This window comes from Apteryx rowi, unplaced genomic scaffold (genome assembly GCF_003343035.1).
Source record: "Apteryx rowi isolate R43461 unplaced genomic scaffold, aptRow1 scaffold_554, whole genome shotgun sequence".
In the NCBI taxonomy this organism is placed as follows: domain Eukaryota; kingdom Metazoa; phylum Chordata; class Aves; order Apterygiformes; family Apterygidae; genus Apteryx; species Apteryx rowi.
Window position 1 is genome coordinate 152,768 of NW_020450821.1, and position 13,342 is coordinate 166,109.

General features: G+C 44.5%; 1 protein-coding gene across 4 annotated transcripts; it reads left to right on the forward strand.

Moving 5' to 3' along the window:
- The first annotated feature begins 3,165 nt into the window (after positions 1 to 3,165).
- Positions 3,166 to 10,374, forward strand: CUNH17orf78 (chromosome unknown C17orf78 homolog). 4 transcript variants are annotated; one of them, XM_026081561.1, is made up of 8 exons: positions 3,166 to 3,263; positions 4,820 to 5,147; positions 5,431 to 5,511; positions 6,289 to 6,558; positions 6,964 to 7,077; positions 7,662 to 7,801; positions 8,637 to 8,714; positions 10,005 to 10,374. In XM_026081561.1, the coding sequence occupies exons 2-8, from the start codon at positions 5,090 to 5,092 to the stop codon at positions 10,074 to 10,076; spliced, it is 813 nt and encodes a 270-aa protein (XP_025937346.1). In that variant the 5' UTR covers positions 3,166 to 3,263; positions 4,820 to 5,089; the 3' UTR covers positions 10,077 to 10,374. The 4 variants fall into 4 exon arrangements, with proteins under 4 accessions (XP_025937346.1, XP_025937347.1, XP_025937348.1 ...); XM_026081562.1 differs by having other exon boundaries at positions 10,008 to 10,374; XM_026081563.1 differs by lacking the exon at positions 8,637 to 8,714.
- The last annotated feature ends 2,968 nt before the right edge of the window (positions 10,375 to 13,342 follow it).

Here is a 13,342-nt window from a genome sequence, read left to right on the forward strand (position 1 = left end):
GAAGCCGCTGTATCCCAGCGAAACCGCCGAGACGGGAAGCACGTGCAGGATGCGCCCCGCGCACGAGCTCGCCCTGCGGGAGCCGGCGGGCTGAGGTGCCCCCTGCGCTGTCCGGGGGGGGACAAAGCAGATCAGGCAAAGGCCAAAGGCTGGTGAGGGCCAGGCAAAGCAGGCAAAGCAGGCCAGGCGCTGCCAGAGCGCTGCCTGCCTCTTCCCTGAGCCCTACCGACGCGTTCTGCAGGTGCACAATCGTTTAAAAAATTACTCTTTCCCCTTTTTTACTTTCTCAGTTTTGCTTAAAGATTGTTGCATCGCAGAGTTGCTGCAATTCAAACCTGACCAGCGTTGCAAACCCCAGCGCTAGAGCTACTGGATCTGGTCATCTGTGTGGGCAGACGCCTTCCCACAGAGCGCCGCAGTGGAGCCAGGGGCTGCGAAAGCTAAGCGCCCGCACAGAGGGCCTGGGACCTGTTCAAGCTGTTGCCGCTGTGCCCAGCTCCATGAGCAGTGTCCCAAGGTGCCTGAGGGTCACAACACCCCTACGGGTGGTCATTGCACCTGTCCCTCCTTGCCTGCGTGGGGAAAACAGCGTTTTGGAGTATAATTTATATACTGGGCTCATTTCTGCCCTTCGAATAAAAGGGCTGTACCAGGTGTGCGAGGATCCGCCAGTGAGAGAGTGTCCTCGCTCCAGGTCTCAGGCTCGCAGAAGCTTCACTGCAGCAGCGGGAGCAATAACACAGCACTGAAGTTTATCAGCCACAGACTTCAGTTTAAAGCTCCAGGCAGTTTCTTTTTAAAAGGTATTTTAGGACTGAGCCACTGGGTACTGGAGATGTGAGACTGTGCTCTAACGGAAAAGCGTACTGTGTAATATATGCTAGAAAATCCTGGTTTGGGCTCTGCAGCTTTGCCGTTAATAATATTATTAGGGAGAACTGACCATGTTCTCACCTCCACCAGGACTAAGTCTGGAAAGTGTTCAGGGGATGGACATTTTTATTTATATCTCTGGAGATACATCTTTTACATAAAGGATCGTTCCTCACTTAAAGATTTTTATGAAGGCGCTAAAAGAGAAGGTTGGTTGATGTTAGCTTAATCATATACAGTCCTGAGCCCCAAATCACGCAAAAGCGAGTGGGAGTACTTGGCATGCTGAGGGACTGTGTCCTAAATCACTGATAATAACTATTATAACAGAACTTACAAAATCGGAGATTACGACAGGTGCTTAGTTCATCCCAGCAAGTATTCTGAGTACCCTGGTCATGCTAAAACCTGCATGCTGCTGGCGTGCCCTGCCCATTTCACCCATTCAGCTAATAAATACTACTCAAATACCACTGGAGGAGGGATTGCTACATATCATTAAATCCTGTAGCAACTCTTCTGTTCAAGGGCAAAGCGAAAAGAACACATGAAACAGCAAATAAAGTAAATCAGCCTTAAAGTGTGCATTTGGAAGGTGCCTTTGAAAATAAGTAGTAATAAAAGCCTTGGGCCACCCTCAGCTTTGATGGCGTCACAGCAGCACTTTATTTATCATTATAACATTAACACTTAGGCTTTTTCACAGATGGATCCCAGTGCATGTCACACAGAAGGATAATTGTTAACAGCCTATTTACATACAGCAAAGAAAAGATGCCAAAATATTTATTTATGTGAGTTGTACACAAGCAAAAAACCCCTTGGCCTTACTATCTTTCACACCTGCTCTGAACCACTGAAGTCAACAACAAAATCTCTCCTCATTGTGAGCARGAACAAGTGCTGGTGGAAGACTTTTTACAAGGGAATACAATTTGGGGGGGAATTATTATAGTTGATTTAGATGGAATATACTGCAAGATAAGAAGCACCCACCAATTATTATTAGCCACACTGATTTAAATCATGCATTTAGGACAGTGGATAAATATTGCYGTGACTTACATAGGAGCAGATATAGATTCCAAATTTCCCTCTATTCTATACTGAAGTAGTTAAAAAGGACTGGTTACAAGGGTGTTCAAGCTTCAAAATGTGGACAGCAATAACACATGTTTTCATCCAACTGTATCATACTGGTTGGGTATTATGAGGCACAAAGCTCAGACATACTTTCCAACAGTTTCGCCAGTAAAGGATTTTGAACTGTGACCATATTTCTGCCTAATGGGGGGTTAGGGCACAGTGAAATGCATGTCCTTTTTCTATTATGTTCAGAAATTGGACACAGTACATTATGTGCTTTTACATGACTTGTAAGTGTATAGGCTGTTTACATGTGCAACCCCTCCCCCCCCACACTTTCTCAAAAAAGCAAGTGTAGCCTCAGTAGTGCAAGTAAATAACTTTCAACAAAACAAGGAARATGTTATTACCTTTTATGATCCCAAATTCAGGGTTCCACATCTCTTCCCTTGGCTCTGATAACATCACCAGTGCAAACACCGGAAAGATCATCCCAGGTTAGGGGGGTTAGTGACGCCATCTAGCCTGGCATGACTCACGTCCTGGCAGGCAAGTAAAAGAAAGAAAGGTCATATCAYTTTTTAAAGCAAAATCATGTTATAGCTATTTAGGAGAAGTTACAAAAGATTTTAAACATCAGAAATAAAATGTTAATCCTTGCAACRCTGACAGTACACACGTGTTTATGAAGACAAGAAACAAACCAAGTAATTTAGTCTCTCCGCTTAGCAGATGAGCTGCCATCATTAACTCAGTCCACAGGATGTGCTGTTACTGGTCCTAAGTTTTCTAACAGCTTCAACCGCTCTAAATCATCTTGCAAAACTACCAAGTTAGGCTTATCTCGGCATTCGCAGCCCAGGAAGAGAAGCAGCAGAACAAACCAGCACGGGAAACTCAGCGCTGCGGCTGGGATGGTGAACATCTAGTAATGGTATTAGAGACCACATTAAAAATACATATTTAATCATTTCAAATTCTTTAAAATCTAATTCTTTTTTTCAGTATTTTAGAGTTTTTATTTACAAGACTGAGAAATTTTGGATTCCTAATGGTTTCTGCCCTGAGAAAGTTGCATTAAAAATCAGCAAGTACGGAAACACAGCTTAAAAAAAAAAAACAGAAGAGTCTTATCCAAACCTTTCAAATTCTTCCTTCCTAATGCATGTCACAGATATTACACACATGCTTTCCCGATGAGCTGGGAACACACTTATTGGCAAGATGATGAAATCCTCCTCTACAGAGGATCCTAATAGATCTCCCATGGAGATCTACACACTGCATTTCGCAAGCAGAGAAATGTGAGTTGAGTCAATATTTTTATTTTATTTTCCATTTCCATATTATTTTCAAAGAAAAGACTGATTCAACTAGATAATCATTAAAATATATTGATTCACAGCTACATATTCTCTTTATACTGCATTTGGTATGTGTAATGTGGGGGGGGGTTGGATTTTTACATTTCTCAAGATCCACATTCTTATTTTTTACAGTAGAAAAAGCTGAATAGCATGTTCATTTACTGCGTTCATTCTTTATGATTTGTGTCAAGTTGCAGTTTATGGTAATTGGAAGTCAATTATGAACAAGCACAGAATTTCAAAAAAATACTTAAGATAATCCTAAATGTGAGGGCCAATTTATCAGGAGGCCCTCCTGAGCAGGGAGCAAATCAAACGTACCTCTTACCATGCTATTCAAGATTTTTGAACTATTTTATCTTTTCACACCTTTTCCAYAGTGGGTTTTTTTTTTCCACTTCTAGTATTGGCTTTTCCATTTTCAGTGAAAAAGCCATTGAACTAAAGCAGCTGAATACACTAAAAGCAAGCAAACACTGCCTCCACAGCTGTGGAAGAGACAAGTGCAATGAGAATCTGTTTTTTGTATTACCCGATAGGCTGTAAATATGAAATATTTATATTAAAATCCATCCTTTTCCACTGCAAACACCTGAATGAAATAGGCATGTACAATAAATACTGACCCTCTGACACACAAGCCCTTGCCCCTGCTTTTGCTCTCCATTTTCAAACTTACACATCTTCTGGCGTTATCAATGCTTATAGAAAAGTTTTCCTGAGTCTCTAGAATATCAGTCATTTGAAATGTCAGGGATAATTTTACATTCAACAAAAATACTCTCTCCTTCCTTCGTGATCCGCCACATAAGCCTGGGGTTATTCCACTTGTAAAAGCGAGAGTCTTTGGAGGAAAAAGTGATATCCATCGCCACCTTGTGGCTACTAAGAGAAAACACCGATTCTCCAAAAATACCCACCGCGCAGCCTAAGAAACCTCCCCGGGGCTTTTGGACTAAAGCTGCAACCAGCAGCGTGCAAATTCCCCCCTTATTTCTGGCCGCGGTGCCCGAGCGGAGCCGCTGAGCACGGGGGCAGAGGGCCGGTTCCCGCGCTCGCCGCGACACCCCGACCCCCTTTCCCAGCTCCCTCGTGCCGGCGCCGTTTCCCCGGGGAGCGCGCGACCCCGTCACCACTAGTGACCCACACCGGCCTCCTCCGTTTTCCAGACAGTTTTTGCACTAGTCTAAGAAGCCCCACATGGCCCGGGAGCAGCCCGCTCGCCTCGCCGGGCCAGAGGAAGAGGAAGGGCCGAGCCTGCCCACAGGCCTCCGAGGGAGGGAAATGCCRGCGGGCGAGGGATTATCCGGGGCGAGCCCTGTTCTAGAAGGGGCTCGGCCGCGCAGCACCCGGCAACGCCGAGGGGATGAGCGCAGCGCCCAGCGCGGCACCCAGCGCACCTCACGGTGGCATAAGACGCCCCGTTTACCGGTTTTGCCTTTCCAAACGTGACAGCCGTGTTTTCCGACTGATAGATAAGATTTTTTTTTCAGGTCCATTATTTACCAAAGCTGGCACTTCCCCTGACTGGATGGAAACTAGAAATTACTACAATCTACAGTGAATTAAGGACCTAACTTCAAACTCTCCTTAAGCCCATAATATTAAAGACGGAGGCGTTTTGAACAAGAATATATGATTACAAAACTATTTTGGGAGCTCTACTAATCAGCTCGATACGTGCTTAAACACCTGTACAACATTGTTTAATGGAGGCAGTAAAGATAAGAAGAGCTTCGTGATTATCAATATCAGATGTAATCATGACCACCATATTAATATTTACCTTATTGTTTGCACACCACAATCTCAGCAGAAAAGGTAAGCGGGTTGTGCACATAGCTGCAAGTTCTAACTGCATAAAACTAAGGATTTTGTAGACTAATTTATATAGTATTAGTAATAAATACATCTTTATGTATGTTAACTGTCTCTTCTCTACCATAAGGTGAACTAAGTCTTAAATCCATATGCCATCATCCCAAATTCTACCTTTGTTTGCTGTCAACATAGCATTGACATTTAAAATTAGTTACCAAAAGAGGACAGTACTAACTGCACACTGTACTTAAAAGTTATTCCTCCTTCACTCCATTCCYCTCAGACCTCAGAGATTATGAATGTCGTGTGGAAAATGCCTCAGAAATATCTGGCAGCATGAGAAGCCTGGGCATCTTACTGCAAGGTAAGGAGGCCAAGGAAGAGGAAAACCGTTGGGCCTGTTAATGGTAAGGTCAATGTTTTCAGTTGTCTCAGTTAGTCCTCAGGCACCCGATTAAAAAGGATGCAAAAGCGACAAATTTGGTCATGCAATATTTTAGCTCCATTTTGCTAAAAAACAAAGAGATCTTTACAGTATTCTCTGATGGGTTGGTGTCACTTGCAGTCATTACTTTTGCACAAAATCTGAATTTTTCAACCAACTATTGCAGCAAGGGAAGCAAAATTATCACAGAACCACAAAGCTGACCTTGATAGAACTGCCTTTGCCTTGTCACTTGGGGATATTTGCACCCTCCAGCTTTCAGCATCCGAGGGCCAAGATTAAGAGCCTCAGCTCCAAGTAGCCTTCTGAGTCCTCGAGGGCAACAAGAATCCCAAACGGAGAGCTTTTTCTTCTCTCGTCGACTATTCAGGGAGTTGCTTGTAGGTGGTTATGTTGCTATAAAGTTAGATGGTGTGAACAGTGTCCTCCAGGGTGTAACAATTTATTGTGGTTGTACATTAAGAATAAAGCTAATCCAACAAAAAAGAACAACCAATGGGATCACACATAGAGAAGCAATCAGAAAACCTGCTACTTTCCTCATCATAACATTAACGCATAGCTGTCTCTGAAATTCCTTTATGGCAGTACATCCCTCACAGCTACCCCTGCTGGCCTGAACCTTTCGCAAGAGAAATTGCAAATAATTTAAGAGAAACCATTTCTGATGTTTATTTCTCACTTACCCTTTTTCAGCCCCTGGGACAGCAGCAACTGAAGGGAAGCTAAGCAGAAACCAAAAACTCATCACTCTGACATGCTTTAGTCTTCAGAGCCCCATACATGTAAATCTGTATTTGGAGAAGGAACATGGAGATTTGAGAGACCAGGCAGAAGAGAAATGCACCCTGCAGAGCCTGGAAGTCATCACCAGTGCAGACAGGAGAGCTGCTACTGGCCACAGCTGTGTTTTACTAAGAAACAACAGAAAAAAATTTCAGACCAAATTTATTCTTACAGGAAAAGGTAAAAAGAAAAATTTAAATCTGGCAAATATCTGTTTATGTAGATTAAAGGAGGGCAGTCTTCAATTTCATATAGGTGATACCTTACCAGTTATTAAAAACAAAGTATTTGTACCTTTCTATTAAAAAAAGATGAACTAGGAGAGAGTAATGGTCCAGAATAGTGATTAGCACTACTGAAAGTTTAAGATTTTGGAACAATTTCATGCTGCTTTCTCTTCTTTCGGAAGGGCAAGAGGTTTTCTGCAAATGTAGTTTCCAGTACTAATATGTATGTAATATTCTTTACATTAATGCTTCTTGCCAACTGTGTCAGCATGCAGGTAACACCCGCCTTCAACTGCCTTTGGTTCTTAAGTTTAAATAGAAACAAACATCTCATTTTAAAACTTCTTTTCATTTCCAGTGTTTCTGGTAGGGATATCAAATTGTGTTATGACAGCAAAGCTGCCCAAGCTGAAAGTTTTTGCAGAGGGTCTGACTGTCCTGCACGTGCGCCAAGATAACCAGACTTCAGAGGGTAGGTACCAATTCTCCCTGCAGAGCCACAAAAGTAGCATTAACAGTATACGCAATGAAGGAAAAAGATCTTGGCTTTTGCATGCACAGCTTAGCCCTAGTTCTCCCAAACAGCAGTTTCTCTGAATAACTATTGCTTCTATCAATAAATGCATTTACTGCATAATCCAGCAAATCCTGATCTTTTGCGAATCCTTGGCTGTAATGAGAAAACAATATTTTAGCACTGACTTTCACAAGAAGTTACCAGGTTCAAGCACACAGGTTCCATACTAGGGCTCCTAGCTTCCCTTAAAAACCTCACCTGAATTCAGCGGGAAGATACAAGCCTTTGCTGTGCCTGAATTTACACACCTTCTTCTTCTGGGGACAAATTGGGACCTGAAAGATATCTGAAATATTTTAAAGTAAAAAGTTTCTGTGAATCCAGATAGAATTACAGTTTCCTCTGAAAGATTGCAGGAGACTCCAAATTGTTCCTCTGCCTTGGTGCACCTTATCTAACCCAACCTAACCAAAATGAAGAAAAGGAACTGTCAAAGACCTGTAAAAACTTTTGAAATATTATTCTTTGTCTCAATTCAGAGGGAATTCCATCCACAAATGACAAAGATATGCTGATCAGACAAAGACAAAGTCTCTACGTTAAAGTGTTCATTGCTTGTATCCTGTTAACGCCTGCGATAGCCTACATCATTGCTGTTATATGTGAATTTCCCTGCTTGGTAAGTTTTTGAACATGACAGCTTCTCATCTCGATCCTACACATTCATCCAGAATATAGCCTCATAAATAGGACCGATGAGTTGAAATACGTTTACCAAGTTCTCAGGAAGGAAAAACTGTCTTCACAGATATGGACAGGAGCTTTGTGTTCAATACAGTGGGACATGAAAAATACATGTTCTGAGTTTTGCAGGCCTCCTGAATTCACCATATTGTGCTGACCATGACCATACCTCACAACCATACACGTCACCTTGCTATGTCAGGACACCGCTCTTCCTGGAGGAAACGTTGCTCCTCCTTCCCAACAGAGATTAGCAGCAGAATAATGCACCAGCTCCCTGGAAACCCAGCCACTGTTTTATGGGAGGCATGTTTGACTTTTGGTTGCAATCAGCTGCTCCCCAAATTAATACCGTCAATGTGAGGCAATTCTGTCAAAAAGCAGCCCCAGAACAATCTTGTGCTCTTGTGCAAGGCCAGCTGCAGCCAGCTAGGGGAGGCACTCCTGAAGCCAGAGGAAGAATAGTTTAGGGGTGGAAGAGAATAGGCAAGACTTTCAAAGGAGAGGTTAAATGCACTCTCTCTGGTTTCCTAGGCCATAAGTTAAACCAGTTAAAACGATRGTGAGGGTGTATATGCAACAGGGAGAACAAAATACATCAGACTGAGCTATGGTGATTTACTATGTAAAGCCACATTACTGTGATGCCCAAACACGTGCAAGTATTCATCATGGCCCTTCCAGAAAAAAATAGCCTGTTACTAGTTTTGAGCAGCTGATCTTCCCCACCCCCCCCGCCCCCACCTAACTGCTTTTGTTTCTTTCCTGAGTGCCCATGCCGTGGCTGGATCAAGCCACACGTCGATGTACAGAGCAGCAGAACAAGCCTGCCTGCAGCTTCCATCGGGGTGCGTTGCCAAACAGAAACAKTTGTAATTCAGTTTCTTCAGGATACAAGAGAGAAGGCATTGCAACGTCTTGTCTGAGTCTCAGCCTCCCTTCCCCAGGCACCACTGGTCACCTTCAACCAAATTTGACCAAGGGATAATGGGCCTCAAGGACAAGCAAGTTTCCAAGTGGAAATGGGTGATAGGGTAGTGAAGAGGGAACCACATCTGCCCCTGGGGAAGCTGTACGGGCTCAGCAGTCCCCATGCTGGCTGGCCRGCTGGTAGCCAGCCAACAAGCCCCACGTACCTGCTGGCCAAAGAGCACACGCAGCACATGCCATCACRCCAGCGGTCCTGAGCGGAGGCAGGAGGGAGCTAGTAGTACAGGAGGGAAGCAGGGAAGCTGCGACTAGCAGCATGGGGAGGACGTATGAGGCCAGCCTGGGTTCATTTGTTTTGCTCTTCATGGGGTAACCTGGTTTTAAGTGCATCTAAGCAACAATTATTGTGTTTGAAGATAGACTTATCCCTTCTCCTCAAAAAATTAAATATCATCGTGGTCCTGCAAATGCACTATTAAGGTGCCTTCTCACGAAKAAATGATTTAATCTTGTGCTTCCTACCCCATTAAGTGAACTTCTGAGGTTCTACCCTACTCCAACCTCTCACAGTGACTTGAGATCAAGTTGCTTAAGATCAGCATATCCATTTATTTGTCTGTCACCCTGGTCTAACCACCAACTTCTAGTGAGACTGGAGAGCTTAGCCTGTCAAGACACAAGAAGCCTTCTGAATATTAAAGATACAGAACAAACCACTYGAGAATATTTAATTTGCAGAAATGATCAGTAAATAATTTCAAATAGCAAATGAAAATTACCTCATTTGTTAAAACTTCTGAGAAGAAAAAAGTAGAATGTGAACGCATTATTCATTACAGATTATCCACTTAGATCTTCTTGGAGTGTAACTGCACCGGGAGAAATGTGCTGTAGTGAGAGGTTTGGAAATTGGACTGAGACCCTTAAGAGCCATTTCACACAGGCCATTGAACAGCCATCAGGTGGTAACACCTTTGGGCCTCTACCAAGCTGAAAATCATTAGAACAGACTTAAGAAAAAAGGCTTTTTATCTCATTGCTATCTCCAGGAGACATCAGGCTTACTGTAACTTCTTAGTTCAGTTCAGCCAGGAGATGTCGCACCACTAAATTGCCGATAAGGGAAACAACAAAACACGAGCACTGGTATAATACTCTAGGGTAGGGTTGTTTATTATTCCTGATGAATATTTTTCTTCCCTTGCCAGAAGGAAGCATCACACCAAGACTCTTGCAAGGAAAGATTCAAAGTCATTGTCATTCATGAGACCCACCTGTGAAAAGCTGCCGGCCTCAGAGGAACACCCTTTTCATCTGCAAAGGTACATCGCCTTTCTCCTCACCCTTTACTGGACACAGCAGAATGAACATCAGCAGTTTACACCACCACAAGTCAAGCTATTGCAGACTGAAACTAGACTTACGTTGGAAGAAATGTTTACCTGGTTAGGAGCAAGCAGGTTAATTCACTGAGAAGGTACCTGCTGTGAAGACAGCCAGATGTTGATTTCTTCCATTAACTACCTGGAATCATATTTTAGCTCCCAGATATAGCAAAAACCTGTTGGCAAAAGCAATAAAAATTCCAGTCACATTTCAAATTCTGCCTCCCCAAATTTTTATTTTTTTTCCCTGTGATTTTTTCACACGCATCTGGGGCCYGGGCAAAAGGAATAGAAAATAATTTCCAACATTTTAGTCTTGTCTTAAAGCTGTCAAACAGCTCAGACAAGAAGTATATAGAATACCAGATCTCCTCCTCCAGCATCAACAGGAACAATGCAGATATTGATTTTGGAGATAATGCAAATATTAATCTTCAGACCTACACAAGGGCTAAAGCTCAAATAGGTGCACATTTTTGGGTGCTGATACAAAATGAGTGTCTGATCTATATGCAATGTACTTATCTCTAATGCAGTCTTCAGCTCTCAGATACAAACTGCCAAAGGCTACATCTGTCTGCTCTAGAGAACAGCTCTCATCTGAAGTTCCCATGCAAAGGATTAAATGCTTCAGAATCTACATAAATGAGTACAAGCAGCCTTCGAGGCTCCCAGTGAGCAATACAGCATTTCCCCCCAGTGATCTAGATTCTGCTCATCTGAATCAACATCATGTATTCTCTCTGAGGGGGCACCAGAAAAATTTCACACAAAATTAATATTGCACAACAGCATTAAAAAAAGGTACACCGGAACAGTAATGACAGCGTTTCTTTTTGGAAGAGGTGATTAGCGCCAGGTACGGTGTTACTGAGTGGAGCACTGCCCATTCGGGGCATTCCAGACAGGTAGTTTATTGCCAGAATAGGACCTAAGTATAAACAAGTATTTGAAATTCATTAAATACCAGTTACATTTGCCAGGACCAGGGTATCAGAAACATACACAGAATCTACCTAATATTTATGCTAGAAAACATTTTGTCAGCATTACTATTACAATTACACCAGGCTCAGAACGAGTACCACGTCCCCTCAAGAACACAGTACAGCATATGAGACTCCTGTACAGGTCATGAGAGATATCACGAGATGTGTATTACCGCTGCGCCAGACTGGCTGTCTACACTGTCTAACATGAAAACAAATGGCTACTTTAAACAACGTAACTAGCTAAATCATTCCTGAGCTTTAGGGTTTTATGCCATGCAAGACTCATTAAGCCTCATCCAAAGCCCTCTGCCTGGATGTCCTCAACAAGCCCACAAGTGCACCCAGTTCACAAAGACATCCAAAAGGTACATGGGGGACAGCCGCAAAAGACCTCGCAGGCGCTGGCCTGCAAACAGACAGGGGAGGGATTAAAGATCCCTTTCTGTATACACGATTTAGACACGTTTGTGCAAATTCATGAGCTGACAGGAGATGGAGACACATTACACATCACGCACAGCTTCTAAGTCACTTGTGAAAAGCAACAGGTTCAAAAGATCAATGCTGGTGAGTGTCCCGGGCAGGGAAGATGAAGAAGGTTCTCCCTTCCTCCCCTCCTGGTCCCTGGGCACCGACTGCCGTCACTGCCTACGCTGCGGCCGCAGGCCACCCTCTCTTCCATCTACGCTTTATGACCTTTCTTACCCTTTTTGTCTAACACTTTTCCCTCATTCATTCTCACACCTTCCTTCATCAAGCTGCCCTCTGTAACTCCCGCCAGTACTAGCTCATGAGTCACATAATCCAGGACAAGCCTGACACGAAGGGCAAACAGCTGCCAGGGGAATAACCGCAGATGGCGGGGTTGCAGCCAGTTGCTAACAATCACTCCATCGCCGCTAGGAAAATAATTACTGCTACAGGAGAAGCTACTAATTCCTTACTATTTTACTGCTACAAGACTTATTTGACGTATACTTGCATGACGCACAGAGGTCTTGCAAATCTGGATAGAAGGATAGCATCTTGTTTCAAACTTCTGATGAAGCCACTTTTTCCTCTCTCTTACAGTCAGGCGCGTGGCAGTCTTGTCCCTCTTCTGCACTTGGCGCATTCTTGTCATTCTTCTCAGCATGTGGCCTTGATCAGGCACTCTTCTAAGCAATACAGGATTTTTCTGAGTGATTTGGAAAGAAAACAAACTGCTCTGATAAATCAAACCCAAACTACATTCAAAGCTGTGCTGATGTGTAATCTGCATGAGGTCGTTCATAATTTTCTTCCAGTTTGTGCAAACTCTGACTCCAGGGGGGCCAAGTAATGCCAACCACCAAGGCCCCCATTGCCTTGCCTTCTCCCACAGCTGGGCATTCGAATTACCAGCACAACTCGTCTTTCTAGCCCTGCTGCCGGTCACATGAAGAAGTCTTAGCTGGGAGGTGCAGCTGAAGTAATGCCGCACTCAAGACCCACAGGCTGCTATAACGCTAGGAGTCCCTTTTAATTTCCAGCCTAAATTTACTCCTGGTTGATTCATACTTGTTACTGTGCCAACACTGTCCTTTAGCTTGTAACAGTTGGTTCCCCCGGGTACTTTTTCTGGATAAGCACCATATCGTCCTTCAGTTATCGGCGTATTCGACCAAACAAGCGGGCCTTCCTGCTCCCGCTTGGAGCCTCCGCTGCCGGTGCCCTGCAGCCGCCCTGCGCCTCTCCGGCCCCCGTAACCTTCCCCGAGCACCACGAGCAGGGCAGGGCCCGGCAGGGACTCAGCTCAGCCTTCAAAACAGCAGTAACGCCTCCCCACTCCCTGACAGAAAAACTCCCAGGCAAAAATCTTCCCACAGGAGCGATGTCAGAGCCTCCGGGTGTCTTTCCTGCCTGTTTTGGGAAGGCGAGGGGAGGGCAGTCAGCAGCTGATGAACAGATGCGGGAAGGAGCCCCCAGAAGCAGGCACACATCACCCGCAACCCGACACCACACGCGCGGGCGCTGCCGAGAGGCTGCGGGATTCACACGCGCGCGCGCGCACAGCCGCCGTAAGGCAGGGGAGCCGCGCACACACATTCACACAGGCGCGCGCACACACCAGGCCCGGGCGCGGGGGCGCGCACGCACACGCACACGCACGCAGCCGCGCACGCGCACGCACGCACGCACGCAGGGGCC

Coding starts and splice junctions, on each gene's coding strand:
- CUNH17orf78 (XM_026081561.1), top strand. CDS start 5,090: ATGACCACCATATTAATATTTACCTTATTGTTTGCACACCACAATCTC. Junction 5,512..6,288: donor CCTGGGCATCTTACTGCAAG/GTAAGGAGGCCA, acceptor ACCCTTTTTCAG/CCCCTGGGACAGCAGCAACT. Junction 6,559..6,963: donor ATTTATTCTTACAGGAAAAG/GTAAAAAGAAAA, acceptor TTTCATTTCCAG/TGTTTCTGGTAGGGATATCA.